We start from the raw sequence: 26014 nt of genomic DNA, 5'->3' as shown, positions 1-26014 counted from the left end.
ACACACACACACACACACACACACATACACACACACACACACACACCCACGCTAGTCTCTTGTAGAATGCTCTGTGGGAGCCATCTGAGCCCTGAGTTCTCTTTACAGCTTTCTTCTTTATGGTCCTCTGTTCTGGTATCCTTGGTTTCCCCAGTCCCTGGATTCCATCTGTTTAGCTCCAAAACTACTGGGTCCTACCTCAGTTCTTTCCTCTCTGTTGCAGCCTGGGATCTCCTCCAATGCTGGGGAGTATTTACATAAAATACTCATCTTCTTTCATCTTCTTTCAATGACTAGTGACTAGTTACTGTTGCTACTGGCCAATATGTTGGAAATGTGTGTGAGAGTGTATGTGTGTGTGTGTGTGTGTGTGTGTGTGTGTGTGTGTGTGTGTGTTTGTGTGTCTGTTTGTGGCAGTGTGTGTTCTTTCTAGATATATTTTCTAAATTTTGATTTCAATTGTTTTGGGTTAAGATGTAAGAGTCCCTGATATTCCATTTTTGCTGGAAGCAGAAGTCTTCAGAAAGCATTTTCAGGAGCTTTCATATGTATTCAGAGAACAGCTTAAAAACAAGAACTTCTAGTTACTGAATGCCTGCTGTATGCTAGATGTGGTGTTCATTCAGATATTATATTAACAGAGCAGCTATCATGTGCTACTCTAGGCACTGGATATACCTCAATTTCCCAGAACTTAAAGATCGACATCTGTGGTGGTTTGAATAAGAATGGCCCCCATAGGGGGCCATATTTGAATGCTTCCATCAGTAGGAAATGGAACCTTTTGAAAGGACTAGAAGGAAGAGGAGGTGTGGCCTTGTTGGAGGTTGCAAAAGCCCAAGCCAAGCCCTGTGTCTCCTGATCTATCTGTGGATCAGGATATAGCTCTTAACTACTTCTCTAGCACCATGCCTGCCATGCCTGCCACCATGCCCCCCACCATGAATCTAATAGGCTAAGCCTCTGAAACTGTAAACCAGCTCACACTTAATTGCTTTCTTTCGTAAGAGTTGCCTTGGACATGGTGTCTTTTCACAGCAATAGAACACTAAGACAACATTCTTATGATGGTTATGTTGCAGAGGGGAAAGAGAATAAACAAAGTCAGTGACAAAGCACAATAAAGGTTAATTGCTCCTAAAGGAAACCCAATGAATAAGATAAAGGGTTTCTAATGCTGGACCCAAAAGATATGACAATGATTTTAAAGAAGATGGTTAAGGAAGCCTGTCCTATAGAAATATGACACTTGAACAAAGACTTGGAGATATGAATGTGAACCACATGGAGATCTGGAGGTGAGGTACTTGGTCAGAGCCGGAAGCCAGCACGGACGGAGACTCTATGACAGAAGCGTGCTGGTGTTTTAAAGCATTCATATAGAAGCCATTGTAACTAGAGCACAGCAGAAAAGAGAGAGGGTACAGGATTCGAAATCAGCAGGCCTGAAGACATGGGGTCTGGTCCCGGGCGTCTACTATTTCAGGGAGCTAGACAAAGTTTCTAATCTAACATGGGGGGTGTTTTCTGAGTGGGTGTGTGGTGTGCACGTGTGTGTTTTGAGACAAGGTATATGTAGTCCTAACTATGTATATTAAACTGGTTTTGAATTCACAGAGATCCACCTGCCTCTGCCTCCAGAGTGCTGGGATTAAAAGTGTGTGCGACTGTGCTTGGCCTGACCTAATATATGTTTCAACAGGAACAACCTGGATACTCTCTTGGGCAGAGACATAGGGAGGCAGGTGGAAGCAGGGAGATAAATTAAAAGGCTGAAGTAATCCAGGTGAGAGATGGTGGCTGTTTAGAATAGGTGTAAGCCAGGCAAGGGAGTGTGTGTGGTAGCCACATTCAGGCACCCAGGACAGACTGGACTATTCACTGAGCTGTGTGGCAGCTCTACGCAAGGGAGTTGGGAATGTGCCCAAGGGATTGACTAAAATGGAGTGTGAGCTGGACAAGAAAGTAGACATTCAAGAAGGATGGCAGTGTCCGGTTGATAGGACCAGGAGACTGTAGACAGAGACGGGGACAGAAAAGCATCCTCAAGTAAGCTGGGAAAGAGGGGTAGGGCTAGTCTGGCAGTGACTGAGGGTTATTGATAGTGTCTAGAGCAGGGCTTGCTCAGAGCTGTACAAGGATGGGAACCAGGCTCTGCGTTCTGTATTCAAGAAGCTATGCTTAGAAGCTGAAAGTAAACATTTAGAAATTGAAATGAGTGTAGCAGTCAACGGACATAGAATCCTTTTGAGCTGCTCGTGTCCTTGCTCTTTTGCTTACTAAGGAGCGAGCCCAGGCAAGCATGGTGAGGACCCTGCCACTTAGGTAACATCTCAAGCCTTCCTCTCACCCCTTTGAACCTGAGAGAGGGTCTTGCTCAGTTGCCCTGACTTGCCCTGTATTTGTGATCCTCCTGTCTTTTTCTCTGGGTGTTGGGCCCTCACCCCTATTTCTTCCAGTTGACTGCCTAGTTTTGGCTTTTCCTCCTTTGAAATCTCAACTGTCCTGAAATTTGTACTGACTTTTGCAAAATCATGGGTCTACAACAAATCAGACACAAACATTTAAAAAAAAAAAATCTGGTCCTTCTCCCATAGCTGAAATGTATAGTGTGTGTGTGTGTGTGTGTGTGTGTGTGTGTGTGTGTGTGCTTGTATATGCATGTGTGTGTACATGTGTGCATGTATGTATGTGTATGTGCACGTGTGTGTCCATGTATGGTAGTCTAGGCATGGGGGAAGAGGGCATTGGCAGAGAATTGGAAGAACTAAGTCTCTTTCCAAGAGAAAGCTGGCTAACCAGATCTAGGGGGTGCCATTCTCTGTGTGCTATGCAAGCAATCCAAAGTCATTTCAGTGAAGTTGCCATTTGAGAGCTGAAGGAAGTGGCCATTCTCATTCCCCATTTACAGAAAACAGACTCGGAATGATTGAGCAATTGACAGACACACATATCCACTAAGCCACTAAAGGTCAGAACCAAGGCTTGAACCTACGGGTGTATCTTTCACCAAAGCTAAATGCCAACTCTGCCATCATGCTCTACCTCATGGTTTAGTTAGAGGAACAGCTCGTTACTATAGGGACAGATGTGTTGTGGGCTAGGAAGCCATGTGGGGTGTTTTGGTTTCTTTTTAGAGATATGATACATCACAGCTTCTGAGCTGATCCATACCCAACAGCTGCTTAGGCCTGATCGCTCCAGTTGGCCTTGGCTGAAGCAGGTGGCTGAAGTGCCTCAGGAATCCAATATTCAACCCCATCACTGCATTCCCTGCCATTTGCCCTCTTTTGCCTTAGCAGTGGCATACGAATCAGAAGTGTCTAAGAAATAGTCATTGGCAGAAAGGGTGATTGCAAGTGATTTTAATACTTTCTGTCAAAAAATTTATAATGACTATGTCACACTTAAGATTCCTGAAAGTCTATCACAGAGTCCTACTGTTTGTTGCTGTTGTGTTGTGTTTGTTTGTTTGTTTGTTTTGTTTGAGACCAGGTCTTGCTATGTAACCCAGCTTATCCTCAAACTCACAATCCTCCTGCCTCTGCCTACTAAATGCTGTGATCCCATGCACTCCTGACCCCTTGAGGGCTCTCAGGTTTATAATATGGGTTGAGCAGGCTCACTCTCCTCCATGTCCAAGTCTAGGAAAAGCTGGTGTTACTAAGGTATCCAAAAATCAATTGAGCCTCCATAAAATAAAAATAAATAAAATAATAAATAAAAATAAAAAATAAATAAAAATAAAAATAAAGTGACCAAGTAGCCCTTGGCCTGCTTGGTGATGAACTGGTGCATTTGATCTTCTCCACTTTAAGAATATTATTACTGTTTATATCTGGCAATGTATATGAAAGGAATTTTTGGACTGACCAGGGTTAAGTATCATTTTGCACTCAAACATGACTTTGTCTCTGGGAAGACAGAAGAAATGAAAACTCCACCCAAATAGACAAATGTAATTGTCCAGGTAAGGTATGATCACTCATTCTATCTCTAAAGAGTCAAACTAGAAAATAACTATAGAATTTTACTTTTAAAAAATATAGTTGCACATGGGGGCGGGGAACTGGAGAGATGGCTCAAAGGTGAAGAGTACAGGCTGCTCTTCCAGAGGACCTGAGTTCAATTTCCAGCACCCACATGGTCACTCATGATCATCTGTAATGAGATCTTGTATCCTTTATTGACCTGCAGGCATATATGCAGGCAAAACACTGTATACATAGTAAGTAAATAAATCTTGGACTGGAGAGATGTCCCGGTGGTTAAGAGCACTGACTGCTCTTCGAGAGATCCTGAGTTCAAATCCCAGCAACCACATGGTGTCTCACAACCATCCGTAATGGGATCTGATGCCCTCTTCTGATGTGTCTGCAGAGAGCTACAGTGTACTTATACGTAATAATAAATAAATCTTTTTTTAAAAAAAGGAAATAAAAAAATATTAACACAAATCACAGTTTTGGTGTGTGGGAGAAACACCCGAGAAGTGCTTTAATGTGATCCGATGTTATGAGAAGTGCTTTAATGTGATACGACGTTATGAGAAGTGCTTTGTTTTAATATGATGTTAATCACCACAGCCCTCAGCTAAGGGGAGCGCAGCTGGCTTCGGATGTGTTGCTGGAGTTTTCCAGTGCATGCTGTCAACTGTTGCTACTGACACGAGGTTTCCTATCTGAGCCTCCTTTTGGAGACTGTCCTGGGGAGGAGTTCCAGAGAGTGCTAAAGACTGAGGACATCCACATAGCAGAGGGTGGTTCCTCCCTCCCTTCAAGCCACATTGCATCAGGAAGAAATATGACTGACAGTGGCAAGCAAGATAGGGGCACAGTAAATCTCACATGACTTGTTTTTTTTATAAATTCTTTTTCTTTATAAACTTGTATTCCAGTCAGATGGAGACCATTTTGATGTCACTTTTCCGCCATTGTGGGAAGGGGCAGGAATAATTCTAACCCATGAGATAAGGATCTACTTTGTCTATAAAAACCTCTAAACCCTAGCAAAAAAACCCAACTCTTCTATTTCAATAGAGAATTCTTCCTCTTCTGTATTTAAGATAAAATAAAATATAGAAGACAGCTACATCCTAGGGTTTTTATTAGACAGCTACATCCTAGAGTTTTTTTATTGTATCTTTTGAAATAATTTGTATATACCTTTTAAATAATTCCAAGTGCCATAAGAAAATAATGTTAATAGCTCAAAATCAAAAGTTAAAAAAAAAATACCCTAAGTATAATTTTTAAAATCTTTTTTCTCCTCAAGCGTTTTACGATGGGATAATGAGACAGACGTCTCTCAACTGGAAGGACATTTTGACATTGTTATGTGTGCTGACTGGTAAGTACATAAAAATCATAAAACTCCTGTTAGGGAAAAAAAATAGCTTCGCTGGAGTAATTGGGCCGCACTGCTTTGTTGATGGCTAAGCCAAAGTCACCAAATGAAGCACGAAAGCCACCTTAACCTCAACAAATTAATATTCATCCCCATGTGACAGCTAGAAGGTAGTCTTCTATCACACAGTAACTTCTACCACATTATTTCCCAAAGATTGACTTTCAGAAGCATTTCCATTTTCTGGAATTGCCTCTGTTTCATGCTTGACGTATCAGTAAATGGAGGACTTAGGCAAATTGCAAATAATTATGGCTCAGAGAGGAACGGTCTGGAGAAAAAGGAGTTTATCAACACAAACAGCTCAATTAGCTTACTTCTTGGGAGAGATCTGACTATTGATATGAGGGAATATACATGTGTGCACACATATGTATGCTCCGGCAGATAAACATATCTGTGGAATATCTTGGGGGAAGTAGCCTTTCTTAAAGTATATTTGACAACTAATATTTCAATGCACTTGAAGCTGAAATTTAGTCACATTGAACACAAAGACCACACAATCACATTTTATTCTTATGCCCTCTGTCAGGTGTCTGATTTTTTTTAAAAATAAATTTACCCTAGACATTTTGTCTCGTACCTTAGCCCAGTCTCCGTTACCTACCTGTGAATGGAAGTCGGCTCCCAAGTTACAGCATACATCTGCATAGACCTTTGTAATTGTTTCCACTAATTTGGTGCATTTCTTCATTCAGTCTGAGTAATTGCTCCAGCATATAGAAACCATGGGCCATGAGCAGGCATCCTGTCTGTTGAGAGGAAGATCTTCCATGTAGTTTCACCACGATGACTATTACTTTAGATCTGAAAACAAGTTCCCATGCCAGCCTTATGTTACACCGATGAGCCCAAGCCCAAGATCCAGAAACCAGGGTGGACTTAAGCTAGAGGAAAGCACACACATTTTCCAGGGTAGAACCCCATCATTAACTAAAGACAATTTCCAGTGTACAAAGTTCCCACCAAAGTCACTGAGGTTAGCTTTTTTTTTTTAATCCGCTCCTCATTCTCCCATTACAACTACTATTATTTTCCGTGTATATGTGTGTGTGTTCATTCTTTGTAATGAACACTAAATATTTTGTTCTACTTTTAGCTGAGAATTCCCAGATTTCCAGGGCCATGTTGGTTTCCTCACTGATTGCTGACTGTTCCCCCTTTTCCAAGCATGGGGGAAGCCTAGATTTCTGGCTGATCATTGACAACATGCCTCCAAGCATGTTGTTACTCCCCCATCTAAGCAAAAAGGAGCTCAAACCAACCCACGTGATTTACCAAGTAATTTAGTAAATGCCTTTCCTCACCCAGTACGAGAAAGGATCCTCCAGGTTTCATCGCACAGATGAAGAGAATTCAGGCAGGATTAGATCAGATTAAGCAAGAGAGTCAGCTCAGAGAGCAGCAGGAAGAGGGACAGGGCAGAGTTTTCCTGAAGGTTCAGATGCGGGTCACCCCATGAGCTCTGATGATGAGGGAGAGGTGGGTCTGGCCGAGAGATTTACAGTTAAATCGTCCTGCACACAAATATCAGCACAGCCTGACTTTGTCATGCTTGTGCTGTGGACACTCACACCGTGTCATCCCATTTGTACCAGAGGAACTAGCAGAGGAAACAAGCATTAAGCTCCTCCTGATTAATGTTCTCAGCTAGGTTAAAAATAGCTGCACAACGTGTTTAAAAAAAATAGTCCTCTCCCTCCCACCTAACCGACAACAGCGTCTTATAGAATTGATAAACATGGTACATATTTGGTCGAAGGCTTTCATTACGGATATATAACACAATGCAATCTTATACACACACATCTGGTAGCCATGGAAGAATTATTTATGGATTCAAATGAAGTAAATGCCCAGGGCTTCATTTTATAAATGGCTTTTTCTATGCATGAATCGATGGTTAAGTTTTTCCCCCGGTGTTATAAGTGCCAGAACGTCAGCCCGTCTGTAATTTCCCATTTGGAAATGTAAAACATTAAGCTACTCTTACAGGGCTGCTGATAGTATTTCCAAAAGAAACGCTTTGGTAATGGTCTCTCTTCATATTCATGGAGATGGGTAAGCTGCTTAGAAACTTGTAAAGTACAGTGATGTGTCATATCCATGCCATCCATCTGGCAGTGGAGTGTGGGGTTCTACGCATCCCTTATGTCCAGTCAGTTGGTGCTGTTCCACAGGACTTATTGCATGGATTCTGGCTCTGTGGGGCAAGCACACTATGCTGAATTATTTAGGATGTCGCAAAGGGGTAGAAAAAAGTTCTCTGTGGACGCTGCCTCCAAGATGAAACCTGAGATATTCCATGTCAGAAAGCAGTGCCACACTTAAATAGATCACCTTAAGTCTCACACTATCCTTTATCACCGTCAGTGAATGAGATCTGGAGTGGGCCACAGGAATAGAAGGCATGAGCTGAAGTGTGAATATTAGGTACATGGATTAAATTCTTACTGAAGCATTTCCAGCAAGGGTGGCATTGTCTGACTCACTGAATAGCTAACCAGTGGCACTTCTTGATCCCATTTACATGAAAACAAGCTCCATTCACAAGCCTGTTCCAAACCCACACTGTGCTTGAAGTAAAATGCACATGATTATGGCAAGCGGTGATATGTTTGTTCTTAAATCATTCCTATATTCCTATATTTACATTCAAATGTTCATAAACGTGTGGGCAGTGGGGGGCGGGGGGGGATAACGTATTCCCCAGAGCAGACATTCCCTTACTCCCTATCCAAATTTAGTCACTCAGCTAGATTATAAAATAAAGAGGCAAACTGTGAAGCTAGTCATTATTTCACCATTCAGCATTTTTGACAATGAAAAATAGTTTCACGGTTCAACAGTTCCTAAATAACTTGTAAAATGTCAACTTTGAAATAAGCAGAGCGAAACATGGAGGTACAGCCACACCTGCAAAAAGGGGGGGGGGAGCTATTGACAAACATCAAAATATTAGAATAGTCAACAACAGGGGTAGCGGAAGCCTGCTTATTAAGTTCCTCCATTGACTTATTCACTGTTAAGTTTAATAAAAGCATTCCGTTCTGCAGGAATGCAGTCTAGCCATCCTTGCTGTTTCAGGAAGAGCAAGCACTTGCTAATTCTTAGCCCGCCTTTCCAGACTCTGCTTCTAAAAGTCTGGACGTAAGGTTTTTTTTTTTTTCTTTCAACCCAATGACTGCATCTATTTATCTTTACCCATTTGATGACTCTCTAGGTCTTCAAATATGGAAGTGGCTTTGTGAGTTTGAATTGTCACAGGCTTAGAAAGCACAAATGAAATGCCACCCGCTGCCTGACTGGATACACAGGGCTGTCAGCAAATCTATGTGTCTGCAACTGCAGGCTTGGGAAAGGAGTGGGAGCTGGTACTCCGGCCTGTTACCCTACCTACCTTTGCAGCCACCTTGCTTGTTCCATAGGTGTGTTTATACTGGTCACATACTATAAGCTGCTTTCTTTCCCCCAGTTCTAAATGATGAAGAATTTTTTGGCTTTTAAGTTGTTTTTATGAAAAAGTCCCCCCACCCCCCGCTCAAAATGAAAATACCATGGGCTTTATTTAAAAGTTCCTGGTCTTCTAGCTACTGTGGTGATAGGGCAGCCTGCACACAGCTCAGCATCCCTGCCCCTGCAAAGGGCTTGGCTCCAATGTATTCAGCCCTTACACCTCACCTGGGAAGTGTCAGCCTCTGTGGAAATCCCTAACAAGCCCAGAATTTCACAACTAAAGGGGCAGAGCCAAGTGAGGTTAGAGCATCCCTGGGCACTCCCTCCAAACTAGGTTCCTGAATGCCAGGAGAGACTGTCTCCATGAAAACGAAATCTAAAGCTGGGAGTCCCACCTGAAGACTGCACAGGAGTCTCTTTTTCTGTGCAGATTGACAAAAAGAATCGTATCCTGATGCTCTGTATGAATGGACTTCTCTAGAAGAAGGACTATAGATGTTCTGAGCTCTGCGTACAAGCTGGGATTCTTAAGATGATGAGGATTCACCCCTCCTTTGTCAGAATATCTGATTCAGATCAATGGAACAAAGCAATTGTTGCTGCCACAGGCAATGGCCTAGAGGTGTGTGCATGTAGGAGTGTGTGTGAATGTGTGTGTATGTGTGCGTGTGCGTGTGCGTGTGCGTGTGTGTGTGTGTGTGTGTGTGTGTGTGTGTGTGTGTGTTTTAATGCCCAAACTAGACTGTCAGGGTATTTTGATCTGTAACTAAAGGGCAAGTTGGACGGTATCTCCATCCCCATCACTGACCCACTCAGCCTTTTTAAATAGATCCACTTAAGCTACTGCTGTTCTCTGAGCCATTAGGACTTATTTAAGGGGTGAATTTTCAGGAGATTACATATCACTCCCACTAAAGCACATTGAAATTGCTCATATGACGTACCCCACAAAGCGTTATGAATTCTGCATCGAAGCTAAGTAGAAAAGTGAGCTTGCTTGGAATAAAGATCTTTCAGAGGACTACAAGAATTACTTTTGGGAAATTTGATTTGGAACGATGGGGTAGATGCCATTACCTTTGAAATGACTGTGTTCGGAATGCATGCGTTCAGGGTGTTAAAGCTGCACTTTGCAGTTCGCTGTGATGTTAACCTCTTTGTCACCATTTCGAGCGCACAGTGGGGAGAGTGCTTTGTAAGGGCACACTGGCGGCTCAGCTGGTGGCAGTGCACACTGTTCATCCCTTCCCAATGGTCTCAGCAGCTCTTAGGGAGTGCAGAAATAAACCAAGAACAGCCTTTGCTGGGCTGCTGTGTATCCAGCCAGCCAGAGATTTTCTGTAGGCCTCTTGTAGGCCAACATAATCAATATGCCAACACCATCAAACTGCAGAGATTATCTAACCTCTCCAAAGAATGAGGTGGAGTGTCTTGTAAAAGACATACTTCTAATCTGATGTGCTTATCAATCTTTAATGATTAGGAATCACTGCTTAACATGACTTAGTGGAACATTTTTGTAGTGTTTAAATTAGACATATTCTTTGTCCGAAGATATAAGGATGCAGCTTTGTAAAAGATAATGCTTCCCCAGGCTATCCTGGTTGATAGGTGGAAATGAAATGTCTGCAGTCAGTAGCTCATCAGAAGAAGAGCCATTGGCCAATGTTTCCATTGCTCAAAGCGCCTTTCCAGGGCAGGAGATAAGATGCAGCTTGGTGGGAAAGGGCCTCATTAGCATGTGTGAGGCCCTCTCTTCCTCTCCCTCTCCTCCTTCCCTTCCTCCTTCCTTCAGACAGGGTAACCCGGATTTGTCTCAAATTCATGATAGTCCTTTGATGTACCACCACACCCAACTCTTGCTCCCCTTTCCCAAGAGGAGACTCCCAAGAGGAGACGCATCAAATTGGAAGAGCACCCGTGTAGGCAAACATCCTACCTAAATGTTGATGCTGACCAGTAACCCTGGTCAAGGCCACTGAGCAAGCTGTGTGGGGTCATTGAGGCAGACACTGGATGTAAGTGGATGTAAGTAAGACCCTGATGAGCTGCCTCGGGCAGTGGAGGTAGTATCATCTAGATGCGCTCTGAGCCATGAGGCATAAATGAACTCTGAATATTTGTTAGGACTTGAGCTTGGTCTATGTTAAGCTTAGTCCCATTGCAGAATATTATCCCTCATATGCCATAAATCTACAACAATTGTGAATTAACATATATTAATTTGATATCCACCACAGCCACATAGGTGGGCCTTTACTGACAAGAAAACTGAGGGCTTACGTACAGCATGTTACCCAGGGTCACACTGAAAGGTCAGAGCCAGAACTTTATTAAGCCTGAACCACACACTCCCACTTCCTGCTATCCGAGGGAGGACAACATGGAGGAGAGCAACCCTCAGTACCAACAGCCAGTATTCATAGTTCAGAGCTTCAGCTACAGAGTCTGAACTTGAGCATTCATCCATCCTCACCAAATGATGGCTCCTAATATGGAACTCAGAAAGAAGTGGCCCCTACCAGTTGGTAGTGTTGACACAGTTTGGAAACATTGCCTTGTCTTGGCAGAATACTCTAGCTGTGCCCAGAGCCCTCCTCATGATGCTGTGAGGACCACAGGATGTCTGGCAGAGGACTCAGCTCTGTGTTCCTCTAGCACTAGATGCTTCCACTCCTCCACACCACAACCCCATGGGAAACCTTTGTTTGGCTTTCACAAATGCTCAGGTATCTCACTGAAGCCTATGCTGTTACAAAGGAATACGCAGACTGGACAATTTATAAAGAACAACAATATAGCTCACAATCTGAGAGACTAGGACAGGGGTGCTCAAACCTTTCTAATTCTTCGAGCCTTTAATACAGTCCCTCATGTTGTAGTGATCTCTAACCATAAAATTATTTTCACTGCTTCTTTGTAACTGTAATTTTACCACTATTTTTTATAATGTAAATACCTATGTTTCCCAACAGTGTTAGGCAACCCCTGTGAAGTGGTCATTTGACCCCCTCCCCCGACAAGGGGTTTTGACCCACAAGTTGAGAACCATGGGGTCAGATAAACACTTCATCTTTTCTTCTAAGCTAGTGCCTTGAATATTGAGTCTTCTCGCAGGAGGGGACCCTGTATCTTCTATGGCAGAACAAAATAGCACCAATCCAGTCACCTCAGAGGTCAAGTCTGCAGCCCAAGGCTGTAGAGGGGACACGTTCAGCCATAGAACTGTGGAAGTTAACTTGTGCCACCAACTGCTGGGTGACCCATACTTGAGTCTTGGGTACATCTGTTTAGATGAAGAAACTGTGTTGCAAACCTGTTCAAGAAGATGTGGTGAAAACAAGGTCAGAGTAACTCAATCGTACAGACAACAAAAAACAAAAGCAAAGACCTATGGAGGAGGAGGAGGAATCCCAGCAGAGAGTGAAGGGAAGGACACTCTTGGATTACCATGGCCCTCACTCACATAGCCCAAGCTGTGTTTTGGAGGCTGTTGGCTCCTGGGCTTGCTTTGGGTCTTATCTTCAAGCTGTTGGAAATCACTAAGATCCACCCTCCTTCACCCCCAGTATTGCCCCAGTGGTTTGGTACCTGGGGCTGGTGGTTTGCTCTCAGAGAGCAGCCTCACAGTGGTCCTGATGGGTGCCTCTGGTCTACTGGACACTGGGCTCTAACAAAAGGAAGTACCAGGTGTTCCATCTCCCCCAGGTGACACTCATTAAAAAAAAAAAAAAATCTTGGAAAATGTCCCTGTGACATTAACACAGCACAGTCAGGTATGGACTCTGACTTTGACAGCTTGACAACCATTGCATAACTCTGATCACAGTATCTCCGTTTTAAAATGTCCCCCCAGTAAGACTTTGAGTGGACAGGAAGGGTCTTTCTCTGGTGCTGTGTAAATGTGTAATTAGCCTTGTACTTATCAACATCGGTATCATTAGGCTTGGAGGCCCAGTTTAATCTGGATTCTGTTCTCTTCTCAATGTCAGCCTGTTTCTGGACCAGTACAGAGCCAGCCTTGTTGATGCAATAAAGAGATTACTCCAGCCCACAGTAAGTATGTTTCTATTTTTTCCTGAACACTGGCTACAGAATAATTAGTCTGCACACAAAGATGGGGAGAGTAATGGAATGGCGGGATTAATGTCATGTAATACTTTAATATTTATTATGTCCAACTTCAATTGGGTCTTCTGATCTATCAGGTTCTTTCCTAATCATAACTAGGAAACTTCTTACCCTTGGCCTTCTGATAAGGAACACCAAGGGTAGTAAAATAAATGAAACGGCTTCAAAGATAGTGTGAGATGATTTTTATCAAAGAGTTTCCGGAGTCTTTCCCTTTGATAACAATATCTTCATATTAAAGTGGAATTATGATATTGAAATTTTTATGTTGGCTTCTGTCATTTTAAATCCCTTCAGTGGTAACCTTTGTTGTTGGGTGTTTGTTTATCATATAAGCTTACTTTTTTCCTTTTTATTTCTGTTTATATCAAAGAAAAAAGGACTTCCAGATAAATCTGTATATTAAAAGTTCTTTGCTTTAAAAGGAAGCCATTATTTACATATTATAAATATTAGGTCACAATGAAGCCAAGCATGGCATAAAATATTGTGCACATTTTTACATTATATATCCATTTATGCCTGTGAGTAAATTACAGAGTTTGTATCCACTCTTATTTTGTTGAGCTGTTATACTAGGCTAGGAGGTCCTGTAGACTAAACGGAGAGTTAATATACATCTATTTAAAGTAAGGAAACGAGTTTAAAGCTCATGCATTAAAAAAAAAGAAAGAAAAGGAAAAAAAAAAACCTTACAAGTACGTAAGACTCTTTGCCGTGCCACGGGAATTTAAAATAGGCTAACAGTCTTAGTGTAATCGAAGATAAGAAGTTATAGTTATCTGATATGACTGCTGTGTGTGTGTGTGTGTCCATGTCTGTGTATTTTCTAAAGTTTTGTTTCTGAAGTCTTTTGTGAAAGACTCTAGCCTTGTGACCTCAGTGAGACTTATAGACTAATACCTTTCAATCTTTCTTTTATATCTTTCTCACACCGAAGGCTCCCAGAGCAATTTGATAATCATCCATTGCTTTTACACTATTGCTTTTTTATTTCCTTATCTCTCTCTAGTTCAGAAACTTTAAATAGGCCTCTCAGAGGAGTAACGCTTTGTAAGTGGCAATCAATTCAATTAAATCGGCCTTCTCCATTCTGCTTCTGAAGTGGGAAGTAGGTCCTGAGGCAAGGAAGGGACATGTGCCAAGCTGCTGCTGGCTGCTGCCACATGGAAGAGGCCGCCCAAGTTGAGGGCAGCTGAAGGGATGCTGAGCCTCTTCTGGGCCTCTTCATCTCCCCTGTTAGCCTTGGAGGATGCTCGCAAGCATTTGCAAGACCAAGCTTCTCGGGGAGGGCACTGAAGATGCTTGGACGCAAAGGCTCTGTAAAAATGTCTCATCCATGAACACAATGCTTTCAAGGACTCCAGGATCTCACACAGCACAAGCAGTACTTCACCGGCACCAGCACCCCTTCAAAGCCTATTTGTGGCAAATACTCCATTTTGCAGCAGATTTGCATGACTTACAATAGAAAACTGCCCAAGCTATGAATAGACCTAAATGCAGATTGGACTAGAATCTATCCAAGCTCTCTCACAGCTGTTAAACCCTGAACATCTGAAGTATGGCTCCACATAGCCCCCTCTGAGCCTGGACAGCAAACCCCCCTGACTGACAGCCAGTTCTTAACCTTAGGGCAGAAAAGGCCAAGGCCAAGGCCTGGAGCAGGTGACACTTCCACAGGCTTCAGGCCGAAGGCTAAGGCCAAATCCAGCCTGTGGCATTAGAAGTGGGGGGGAGGCTTCCTTACTTAACTAGGCTCTTCCTTAGGATTGCTGACTCCCAAGGCCACTGAGTATTCTGGTTTAAAGTTCAGAGGGCCCACCATCAGAGAGGAAGTCTGAAGTAATGAATAGCATATGGACTTTTTGAAACTGTCACTCAGAATCTCAGATCTATAGAGGCAGGAGACTTATACCCTGGACCTCCATTATTCATTGGATCCTAGAAGGGCCACATTGGACTAGGCAATAAAGAATCCCAGTGTTGGTGGGCCCTGGGCTTCCCACATAGCTGTGGGAAACCTATCTCTCAAGGCTGGCTCTCATACTTCCAACAGACTTCCCCACTGAGTCATACTTCAAGACTAGGATCACGTGCAATGTCTACATTACAATTAAAGCTAAGTGTAGGTTTATCTTGAACCTAGACAATTCCTCCATGGTTGTGTGGCCTGGCATATGAAAATAGTATAAGTGTCCACCAGAGACATAAGATGGAGGTGCACTGGTGGATTCTGAGCCCTCGGTGGTTCAACGTAGGATACTGCAAGCTCTCAGGGTCTGAGCAAGAGCCTTAGAGCAAGAGTTCCCAGAACGAGCTCCTGGAAGAGACATCGGAATGGCTGGAGTGTGGCGGCGGTACATGCCTGTATGCCCAGCATTCAGGAGGCCAACCAGCATTCAGGAGGCCGATGGAACAGGATTATGAATTCAAGGGCAGCCTGGACCATATGACAAGTTCAAGGCCTGTCTAGACTACATACCAAGACAGTAAGTCTCGAGAATAACAGCTGGCCTTTTCTATCACTCTAGCGGCTATTGAGGTTAGCATAGGAGACAGTGGTTCTAAGAGGAAATGGCAGCCTGGCTGATGGGAAGTTGAGTGTCAGGTCCATTTCAGCACTAACAGACTCTGAGGCCTCTGTCATGGCCCATTTGTCCCCAACGAGGGAAACTGAGAGTTTTCCCATACTCCTAGAGTGTCTTTCAGCTCTTGGTCCCTAAGTCCTATTTACCGGGGTAGGCACAGTTAGACTCTGGAAATGGAAAGCATAGGGTCACTTCTGGCCTCTGTCTGGTGGGGTTCATCCTCTGGAAACCTCAGTCTCTCCTCTCCTCAGCTGCTTCTCTGTAAAATGAGAGAAGCCGGTCCACTGTGGTGCGAGCGACTGGAAGGTTTAGAAACTTTTTGACTGTGCTAGGAGCAAGGTCCGGGAAGTACTTGCCAAGCAAGGACTTTGAGAAAAGCTGTCAGGAAGGGAAGGCTATTTCCTTTGCCCAGACCAGGGATCTCTGTGCATGCCCATCTGCACTTGCTGCTTTACGCTATGCAGCAGATCCTGGGGTCCTGGGGCACTGCCTTACTGGGTGCATACTTTCTACTGCACACAGTCGTCCTCGGTAGGAGGAGAGCCAGGGCTACAACTGTGAGAGTTAGATAACTGCAACATGGAAGGAGGCTCAGGCATCAGGCTGCAGGAAGAAGCAAGCTTTGTACTTTTGAGCTATGTCTTTACTTGGTTTGGAACCTGACCAGAATACCATTTGGGGAATCAGAGGATCCAAAAACAAATGTAACAGAAAAGGAAGAAGCGCTCCATGCTTTCCTGTTCTTAGGATGGAGCAGTCATAAATGAGGGGAAATGGGGGGGGAGGGAGACTTATCCCAACAGTGGTGTCCGATCCCAAGGCTGACTCTGGGTCCTCAGCCAGATAGTCCCAGAGCTTCATAGTCACCATGCCATGCCTGAGATTCCATCAGGGAATAAAAAAACTCCACCAGCCTGAAACAGACTACTTCTTCAACTTGGATGGGGAAAAAAAAAAAAAAAAAAACTACATATGCAATTGGCTTCTGTCCGAGTGCTATGAGGAACTCTCTAGAAAAGAGTGATATTAAAAAACCCAAAGTGCGCCGGGCAGTGGTGGTGCACGCCTTTAATCCCAACACTTGGGAGGCAAAGACAGGCGGATTTCTGAGTTCGAGGCCAGCCTGGTCTACAGAGTGAGTTCCAGGACAGCCAGGGCTACACAGAGAAACCCTGTCTCGAAAAACCAAAAAAAGAAAAGAAAAGAAATCTGGCCAGAGCAGCCTGCACGTTGCAGCACTGACAAACAACAAATGACACCTGCTATTGTCCTTCTAAAGGGGCTGTGTGTCCCAGAGGGCCACCAGGACAGCCAGGCAGTGGGGGAACCACAAGGAGGCGACACAGTTAGCATTCCATCTGGTTGTCACTGTCCAATTGGCTGCCAGTTGTCCCCAGCTCAGAAATACCACTGTGGCCAGTGAGATAGTTCAACAACTGAAAGTGCTTGCCACGCAAACCTGCTGACCCTGAGTTCAGTCCCCTGCAACCACGATGGGAGGAGAGAACCAGAACAGTATCCTCGAAAACAAACAAAAACAGACAGACAAAGCCTGGATGCAGAGGTGGTGCATGGCTTTAATCCCAGCACTCAGGAGGCAGAGGCAGGCAGATGTCTGTGACTTCAAGGCCAGCAGGTCTACAGAGTGATTTTCAGGACAGCTAGGACTACACAAATAAACTATATCCCAAAAAAACAAACAGATAAAAAGCTGTTCTCTGAGTCTAATATATGCACTCATATGTACATATAAACATCATCATCATCATCATCATCATCATCATCCTTTAAGTGCCACTGCAGAATTCATATAGCCTTCTTCAAAACCAGGTATCACAAGATCGTAAGAGCCCTGCCTATGTCCAGCAAATCCTGAACTTGGAAACCATCTGCCCCCATTTTAGAAGAGTAATTTCTTCTTAATGACTGACTTCCTCATCTTTTTAAAAATCTAACACCTTGGACTGGAGAGATGGCTTAGCAGTTAAGAGCACTAGCTGCTCTTCTAGAGGATCTGAGTTCAATCCCTAGCAACCACATGGTGACTCACAACCATCTGTAATGGGACCTGATGCCTCCTCCTGGTGTGCATGAAGACAATGTACTCATATACATAAAATAAATAAACCTTTTTAAAAATCTAACATCTGTATTCACATCTATACAAACATCTTTTTTGCCTATCTCAGGGAAATTTTGACACATGTGAGGAGTGACCTCCATGCGGTGACTAAAGCTATGCTGCAAACCACAATAGGAAATGTCTTCCTGCTGGCCAGGCCAGAGACCTAGCAAATCCTCACCAGCTCTTGGTGAGGAGCTGTTCAGCCATCTCTTGCTCACCTCGTGGTAGAAATGGACTTGAACAACAGAGAGCTGCTAGGTGGCACTAAGGCCCTCAGAACATGGGCCCAGCCCCAGAAGTTCTTTCCTAAGGGCCTTGATTCAGCATATGCAGTCCTTGTGCTGTTCATGGCATACCAAGCTATGAAGTACAGACTCTGGGGTTCCCCAGAATTGAAGAACTGTTTGTAGTGATGTGATACACCCACACTGTTCGGTGTAAGGTATAGCCTGGTGCTGTCCTTAGCAGCTATATGAAGCTTTTGATTTCCTATCTTCAGTAGAATGTGAGATGTTCTAAGATGCAGGTATATCCAGGTAGCCTGGGCTGTATGGCAAATTCAAGGCCTGCACAGACTGTATAATGAAACACTGGTGCACAGGAAGTACTCCATAATGTTGCTGGCCTTTTCAATTATTCTATTCCCAAGTGCCTCGTTGGTCTCTTGACATTGCAACCTGAAGTCATTTGTCATCTACAGAATTCACACTCATGAGCTGCACAGTTGATTTCTCTAACTCAAAAAATTCTCAGAATATTTTCAGTAAGTTTATAGATTTGTTGTTGGGCTACATTCAGAGCTGTTCTGGGCTACCAGCTGCCACAGGTTAGTCAGGCAGGCATGATGGTTTTGTTTTCTGAAATACTTGCTAAGTAACTGTGGTCTGCCTGACTCTGTGCTCCAGAGTGTAGAGGTATGAATATAGAATATAGATTGAGGGACAGCAGAGTAGAGTCACACAGTAGCGACTGGCAAGTGTAACCCTGCAAGGCCAGACCAGGGGAGGAACCTGGAGGAAGCAGAGGGGGACTGGAGGCCTAAGCCATCTCAGAGACATCAGAGGGGTACTGTACCTCGGGGGAATGGGGAGAAGCCACATCTCTAGCGGAGTGAACGTGGTTGCTCACCTGTGAACAGTGGACAAACATAGTGTTTGCCCACAATGCTCTGGCTTAACTGTGTCCGTCCACTTTGGAACTTGGGCAGAGGCAGAAAATGAAACTAAAAATTACTTTGGGGAACCATTTTGTGAAGCTGACTGTACTGTGATGAAGAGACAGGGCCTTATGAGGGAAGGAATAGAAAGCCATTGAATGTTTATGAGCAGTGATGTGGTCACTCAAATAATGTAAAGGGGCCAGGTTGCAGTAAAGAGAGTCTGAGAAAAGCAAAGTTCTTCTGGGGTCCACCACGGACCCATCCAGCTAGGAGGTAATGCAACCAAAGAAGGTGTAGAGTGGATGTTCAGTTTCTGCATGCCGCTTGGATGCTCAGTACAGAGGTAGGGCCAGAAGACAAGAAGAAACACCACCACCATACCCCAAGGAAGCAAGCAGCTGCAGATGGTGTGAGACACAAGAGCAAAGGCGTGGCAACCTGAGGAGGCAGGGGGTAGAATGACTGCCTGGGGAGGCACAGAATGCAGAAAGTCAGAAAAGGCCTCAAAAGAGTGGGGCATCTGGCCTGGGTGTTGAGGGATGAGTCCACCAGGCAGAAACAGTGGAGGTAGGAGATGCACTGCAGCCTGAGGAATGTTTGCAAGTTTATAGACAAGGAGATGCATGGAGGAGCACAGCAGCTGTGACTACTTCAGTTTGACTAGAGGTCCAAGTTGAGTATGGGAGGCCTAGGGACAGTCGTAGAGAGAGGGGCGGGAAGGGGGTCACATGGGGCTTTGTCTGACATCCCAAGAAGTCAGAACACATCTCAGAGGTTTCCAAACCCCATTTTATTGGGAAGGCTCTTTGGTCAAACTGCCTCACCAGCATCCCAGTAAAAGAAATGAAAAATAAGGTGGAGATGTAGCTCAGTGCTAGATCACATGCCGGTCACAAAGCTGGATTTAAGAGCCAGCACCCAAAAAGAAAGAGAGGGAGGAGGGGAGAGGAGGGGAGGGAAGAGAAGGAAAACTTCGCTTCTAGCCCTGGTCTCCTTTCGTCCCTAAGGTCCCCATCAAGCAGTTCAGAACACACTTGAAGGTAGGGGCTGTGGCATTAAGGTTTTGAAAGACAGCTCCTTACTGGGCGTTCAGTCCCAGCACCTTGGAGGACAAAAACAAGAGGATGGGGTTGGGATGAAGCCAACCTGGGCTGTGTTAGACCCTGTGACAAAAGGGAAGGAGAGAGGAGGAGAGAAGAGAAAGAAGGCAGAAGAACAGGAGAAAAGAAAAGAAAGAACACAGTGGCAGTGCTCTGGCTCCCAGGCTCCGGCTGGGAGTAAGTGTGCAAACATACCACACCTCACAGGCCCTTAGCTCTGTGCGTGCGTGCGTGTGCGTGTGCGTGTGCATGTATGCGTGCATGTGTGTATGCATGTGTGTGCGTGTGTGCGCGTGTGTGTGTGTGCGTGTGTGTGCATGTGTGTGCGTGCGTGTGTGTGCGTGCGTGTGTGTGCGTGTGTGTGTGCATGTATGTGTGTGCATGTGTATGTGAGTGTGTGTGCATGTGTATGTGAGTGTGTGTGCGCGTGCGTGTGTGCGTGCGTGTGTGTGTACGTGTGTGTGCGTGTGTGTGCATGCGTGTGTGCGTATGTGTGTGCATGTGTGTGAGTGCACATGTGTGTGCGTGTGTGTGTGTGTGTGTGTGTGTGTGTGTGTGTAAATCCCTGGGTGCACCGGCTTGCTTTGAGAATGGTAAGGTTTGGAGCCAAGGCTTACATTCTACATTAGACATAATGGGTTAAAGGTATTTTCAGAACATCCACAGAGATGAGTAGGTACCAGGAACAAATGGGTGTGGACCCTTCACAAAGGCAAATGCTGTAGTTATATTAGTTATATTCTTGGAAGTTATTGATGTTTAAGTGATAGCTGACATTGTGGACTTCAGTACAATTGCCTAGAATTACACCAAACATGAAGAAAAAGTAGGCAGAAGCCTGGGGCCACTGACAGAGCTAGTGAGAGAGGAGAAGCCAGGAAAGGAGGCAAAAGTGAATGAGAGAAGGAGGGGGCAGAATCGAGCAAAAGCTGCATGCCAGAAACCAGATAAATAATAAAAAGTAAGCACGTACTTATACATGCACTCCGTATTTAATAATTGGCTACCTGTACTTCAGGGACATGGTACATCCCTTTCTCTCTCTCTTTTCTTTTAAGATTTTTTTAATGTGAGTACATCCTCTGTCTTCAGACACAGCAGAAGGGGGCGTCAGACCCCATTACAGATGGTTGTGAGCCACCATGTGGTTGCTGGGAATTGAACTCAGGCCCTCTGGAAGAGCAGTCAGTGCTCTTAACTTCTGAGCCATCTCCCCAGCCTCCTCCCAACCCCCACACATTCCTTTCTTAAATGAATCTGAAGTGCACTTATTTTTCCACGGGAGTATGGAGCAGCCTGGCTCGAGAAGAGCAGACCTCATGGTATAAACAGTGTCTTTGTTGCCAAGTGGAGCTCCTCTCTCCTCTCTCCAGGGATAAGTGAGTTCCCTCCAATCTCTGCCCATCAGTCAAATGTTACATTCCACAGAGTGTTCATTCTGAGTTTGAAAAATGATTCGGTGGCTGAATGCTTAGAAAGTTGCACTTTGGTAAATTGAAAATGATTTTCCTAGGGTAATATGCTAATTTTATATCTATCCTATTTTTCTTGTTTTGATTTTCTGCAGCCAAACTGTAAGGCATATCCACCAGTTGTAGTTCCCCCATAGACATGCCCTACTTCCCTGTGGGCATTGGGAGGCAGGGTGCCAGGCTTCCGAAGCACCCATTGCAGCATGGGGCAGAGGCTGGCAGATATCACTGAGTGGATGGATGGTGAGCTGTTACCCTCCTAAACATGAGTCCACATCTCAAAATATCTGTATTCAGCAAAAGGAAAAAAAAAAACATTTTAAAATTCATAACCAACTCTGCACCAACAATACTCTCCCTTCTTTTTTTTTTTTTTTTTTTTGGTTTTTTGAGACAAGGTTTCTCTGTGTAACCCTGGCTGTCCTGGATCTCACACTGTAGACCAGGCTGGCCTCGAACTCAGAAATCCGCCTGCCTCTGCCTCCCAAGTGCTGGGATTAAAGGTGTGCGCCACAACCGCCTGGCTTCTCTCCCTCCTTCTCATTGTGTGGGTGCAGGATTGGGTAGTCAGGTGCCCTCTGCAGTCTGGCCTAGAGCTGGCTTCCGTACAAAGTCCCTTGGAGAAAATCTCTTCAAAAGGCTAAGCAATTGAGTATGGCCTTCAAATTCTCAGACTGGTGTTCTTCAGATTGTTCAGCACCTGGATTTAGTTTATTCTTTCAATAAATATTAACTGAGTGCCTACTATCTGCTAGGTACTGAGAAAGTGCCCTGCATAGTGTGTCAGAAGCTCTTGTTGTCATGGAGTGTGCAACCCAGCCAGAGGAGCCTGGCAATAGCAAACAAGGATATAGTGTGTGTCTAAGATGATGGGTACGAAGAAGAAAGCTAAAGCTTTGACGGGGTGGAGAGGCAAGGGGAGGGGGTGCCACCATTCTGGGTGTATTTGATAGCCATAGATGGTAAACTGAGCCTTAAGTAGAGGAATTATGTTTAGTCAGAAAACACTTCTTAGCCTAACCACCCACTCCCAACCCATCAGTGAGTGGAACGCACACTTTGTTAATGCAAACATCAACTCAACAAGAACGCTGTCACCCTGCAACACTGTGACATACAGCTGAGATGGTAGCTGTAAAAACCAACTCCTCAGTTCTAAACTGCATGGCGACCTTTGCAGGTGACTTCAAAATGAAATAGCTTCCATTGTTCAAAACTCTGGCATGGCAACCAGTCCCTTGAAATGACTGAAGTGACCGACTGGTATTCCCTCCTCCCCTGGCCCCTTTAAAAAAAAAAAAAAAGGAAACGAGTTCTCCTGCTGAGACAGCGTATTATATCTAGTTTCACATAAAAATGAATTTTTGCTGCTAAGTTTGAAAACTGCCTGAAAATAGCAATTAATATTGGAGAAGCTGACAAAACTGAAAGTGTGGTGGCATGATAGGTGCTGCCGTAACTATGTGCCTGAGTGTGTGTGTGTCTATGTAAACACAATGTGGAAGCAGGTAAGTGGGCTGGGGTGAGCATTCTTAGAGCATGGTTGAGTGATATGGAGTTTGCCCAATCTTATGTCTGAGTAGCCTTGCTGTTCCAATTATTTTTACATTCTCTTCCTTTGAGCCTCACAACTCGCTGGAAGGAAGAACAAAAAGGCCATGCAGCTTGGTTCTTCCCATTAGATGGATGAGCAAACTCAGCGGGTCAGCCTGGAGGGCTGCAGGTTCTTGTGTGCAGGATCAAGTGATCAGACGAAACCAACTCCAAACCCCTTCCAGTTCTCGGTTGGATGGGGAGTGGTTTTGACTGTCCTGAGATGCCACAGCGTCTGATGGGGGGGATCCATGTTGAGATGCCACAGCTGTCTGATGGGGGGATCCATGTTGAAGTTCAGGAGTCTTTATGCCCCATGGCTCCTCCTGTTTCCCAAACCTTCCTCTGTGTGTTTGTCTATCTGGAAAGTGCAATGTCTAATCTACAAGGCTGTAGAGAAAGGTGTCAAGAGGATTGAAGAGGGCCGGGAAGCAGCTACTGCATTGGTAGCTGACTTTACCACTTCGTCACTGTGGCTAATCAGGACATGATGGAATAGGGAGAAAGGGCAGCATGGGCAGCATGTTGGGGCAGGTGAATGAGCTTCTAGTCAAATCTGGGTTCACCCCCTAGGCCAGTTATCCAGCTTTCTGAGCGTCCTGTAAAACAGACCTGAGAGAATATTCACAGGGTGGAGACTAGAGGAAATATGTATATATAGATGCTGCGCCCATGTCTGACACATTCCAGCAAATGCCTGGTAGGTGTGAATGATAAGTTTCTGTCACAAGAAGTTAGGCACGGTAACCCACACCTGCAACTGTAGAACTCAGAACATAAAGGTCAGAGGAATGCAAGTTTGGGGCTAGGCTGAACTACATAATAAGATACTGCCTTGGGGCTGGAGAGATGGCTCAGAAGTTAAGAACACTGACTGCTCTTCTGAAGGTCCTGAGTTCAAATTCCAGCAACCACATGGTGGCTCACAACCACCCGTAATGAGATCTGATGCCCTCTTCTGGTGCATCTGAAGACAACTACAGTGTACTTACAGCTAATAAATAAATAAATAAATAAATAAATAAATAAATAAATAAATAAATCTTAAAAAAAAAAAAAGGACGGTGCCTCAAACAACAACCAAAAAAAAAAGGAACTGGAATATATGTAATAATTTTCTCAGGACCTAGAGTAGCACGGAGTTGACAGAAGTATGCAGGTGCTGTTTCTGTCTAATGAGGAGAGAATTAGATTCAGAAACTGGGCCGTTCTTTATACATGTTAGGGGAAGATGGGTATGGGTGAATACCATACAACCAGTTATTAGTAAAGGGTCATTATGAACTGTCCTGTCACACTGGCTTGCTGAAGTCCAGTGTACATGTTACTCAGGTTCCCTTCATGACCACATTAGAAGCGCACACGCGCCCGCCCGCCTGCCTGTCTGGCCCCACTTTCATTTGACTGCTGCAGTGAGTGGTCCTGTTACAGCGTAGACCTTTCGGAGCGGTACACTGCAGTTGGAAACCTAAGTCTTGGAACCTTGTCCCAGACCAGGAGAGAGTCATAGAAAAGACTTGGGAGCAGGATTGAAATGTGAGAAGACTTGAGCGTGGATTGTGGTCACTGACCCCAGGGAGAGTAGGTTGGTGCCTGCTCTTCAGGGCAGAATAGATTAACGTGTAGACAAGCTGGTTACCACATGCCCTGGAGCTGTGTCATGTGTTGAGGGTATGAAAGAGTAATGGGAACTCAAGAAGTTAGGCTCCAGAGAACCAAATAACCCTATTAAAAATGGGGAACAGAGTTAAACAGAGAATTCTCAACTGAGGAATATCAAATGGCTAAGAAGCACCCAAAGAAATGTTCAACATCCTTAGTCATCAGGGAAATGCAAATCAAAACAACCCTGAGATTCCACCCCACACCAGTCAGAATGGCTAAGATCAAAAACTCAGGTGACAGCAGATGCTGGAGAGGTTGTGGAGAAAGAGGAACACGCCTTCATTGCTGGTGGGATTGTAAGCTATACAACCACTCTGGAAATCAGTTTGGTGGTTCCTCAGGAAATTGGACATAGTACTACCAGAGGACCCAGTAATACCACTCCTGGGCATATACCCAGAAGATGCTCCAACATGTAATAAGGATACATGCTCCACTATGTTCATAGCAGCCTTATTTATAATAGCCAGAAGCTGGAAAAAAACCCAGATGTCCTTCAACAAAGGAATGGATACAGAAAATGTGGCACATCTGCACAATGGAGTACTACTCAGCTATTAAAAACAATGACTTCATGAAATTCACAGGCAAATGGATGGAACTTGAGAATATCATCCTGAGTGAGGTGACTCAGTCACAAAGGAACAAACATGGTATGCACTCACTGAGAAGTGGATATTAGTCCAAAAGTTTGGAATACCCATGATTCAATTTCAGACCATATGAAGCCCAAGAAGAAGGATGACCAAAGTGTGGACGCTTCAGGGCTTCTTAGAAGGGGGAACAAAATACTCACAGGAGGAAATATGGAGACAAAATATGGAGCAGAGACTGAAGGAAAGGCCACCCAGAGACCTGGGGGTCCATCTCATACACAGCCACCAAACCCAGGTGGGTGCTATTGTGGAAGCTGGCAAGTGCTTGCTGAGAGAAGTCTGATATGGCTGCCAGAGCCTCTGTAAGGTGGATGCTTGCAGCCAACCATTGGACTGGGCGCTGGGTCCCTGATGGAGGAGTTGGAAAAGGGACTGAAGGAGCTGAGGGGGTTTGTAGCCCCATGCAGGGAGCAATAGTGTCAACCAGCCAGACTCCCTAGAGCTCCCAGGGACTGGACCACCAACCAAAAGATACACATGGAGGGACCCATGGCTCTGGCCGCGTATGTGGCAGAGGGTGACCTTGTTGACATCAGTGGGGGCAGCGTCCCTTGAGCCTGAGGGTGTTAGATGCCTCAGTGTAGGGGAATGCCAGGGAGGGAAGACAGGAGTGGGTGGGTGAGGCAGCACCCTCATAGAGGCGGGGGGGGGGGGGGG

General features: G+C 44.7%; 1 protein-coding gene across 1 annotated transcript in view; it reads left to right on the top strand.

Moving 5' to 3' along the window:
* Positions 1-26014, top strand: part of Camkmt (calmodulin-lysine N-methyltransferase) — a 397552-nt gene that overhangs the window by 364728 nt on the left and 6810 nt on the right. Inside the window, exons 8-9 of the mRNA XM_031356809.1 lie at positions 5275-5349; positions 12858-12921. Of these exons, the coding sequence (XP_031212669.1) occupies positions 5275-5349; positions 12858-12921 (139 nt within the window). The remainder of the gene's footprint in view (positions 1-5274; positions 5350-12857; positions 12922-26014) is intronic.

Source organism: Mastomys coucha, unplaced genomic scaffold (assembly GCF_008632895.1).
Source record: "Mastomys coucha isolate ucsf_1 unplaced genomic scaffold, UCSF_Mcou_1 pScaffold6, whole genome shotgun sequence".
Taxonomy (NCBI): Eukaryota; Metazoa; Chordata; class Mammalia; order Rodentia; family Muridae; genus Mastomys; species Mastomys coucha.
The sequence above is the reverse complement of the archived record's forward strand: the minus strand, read 5'-3'. Positions and strand labels throughout refer to the sequence as shown.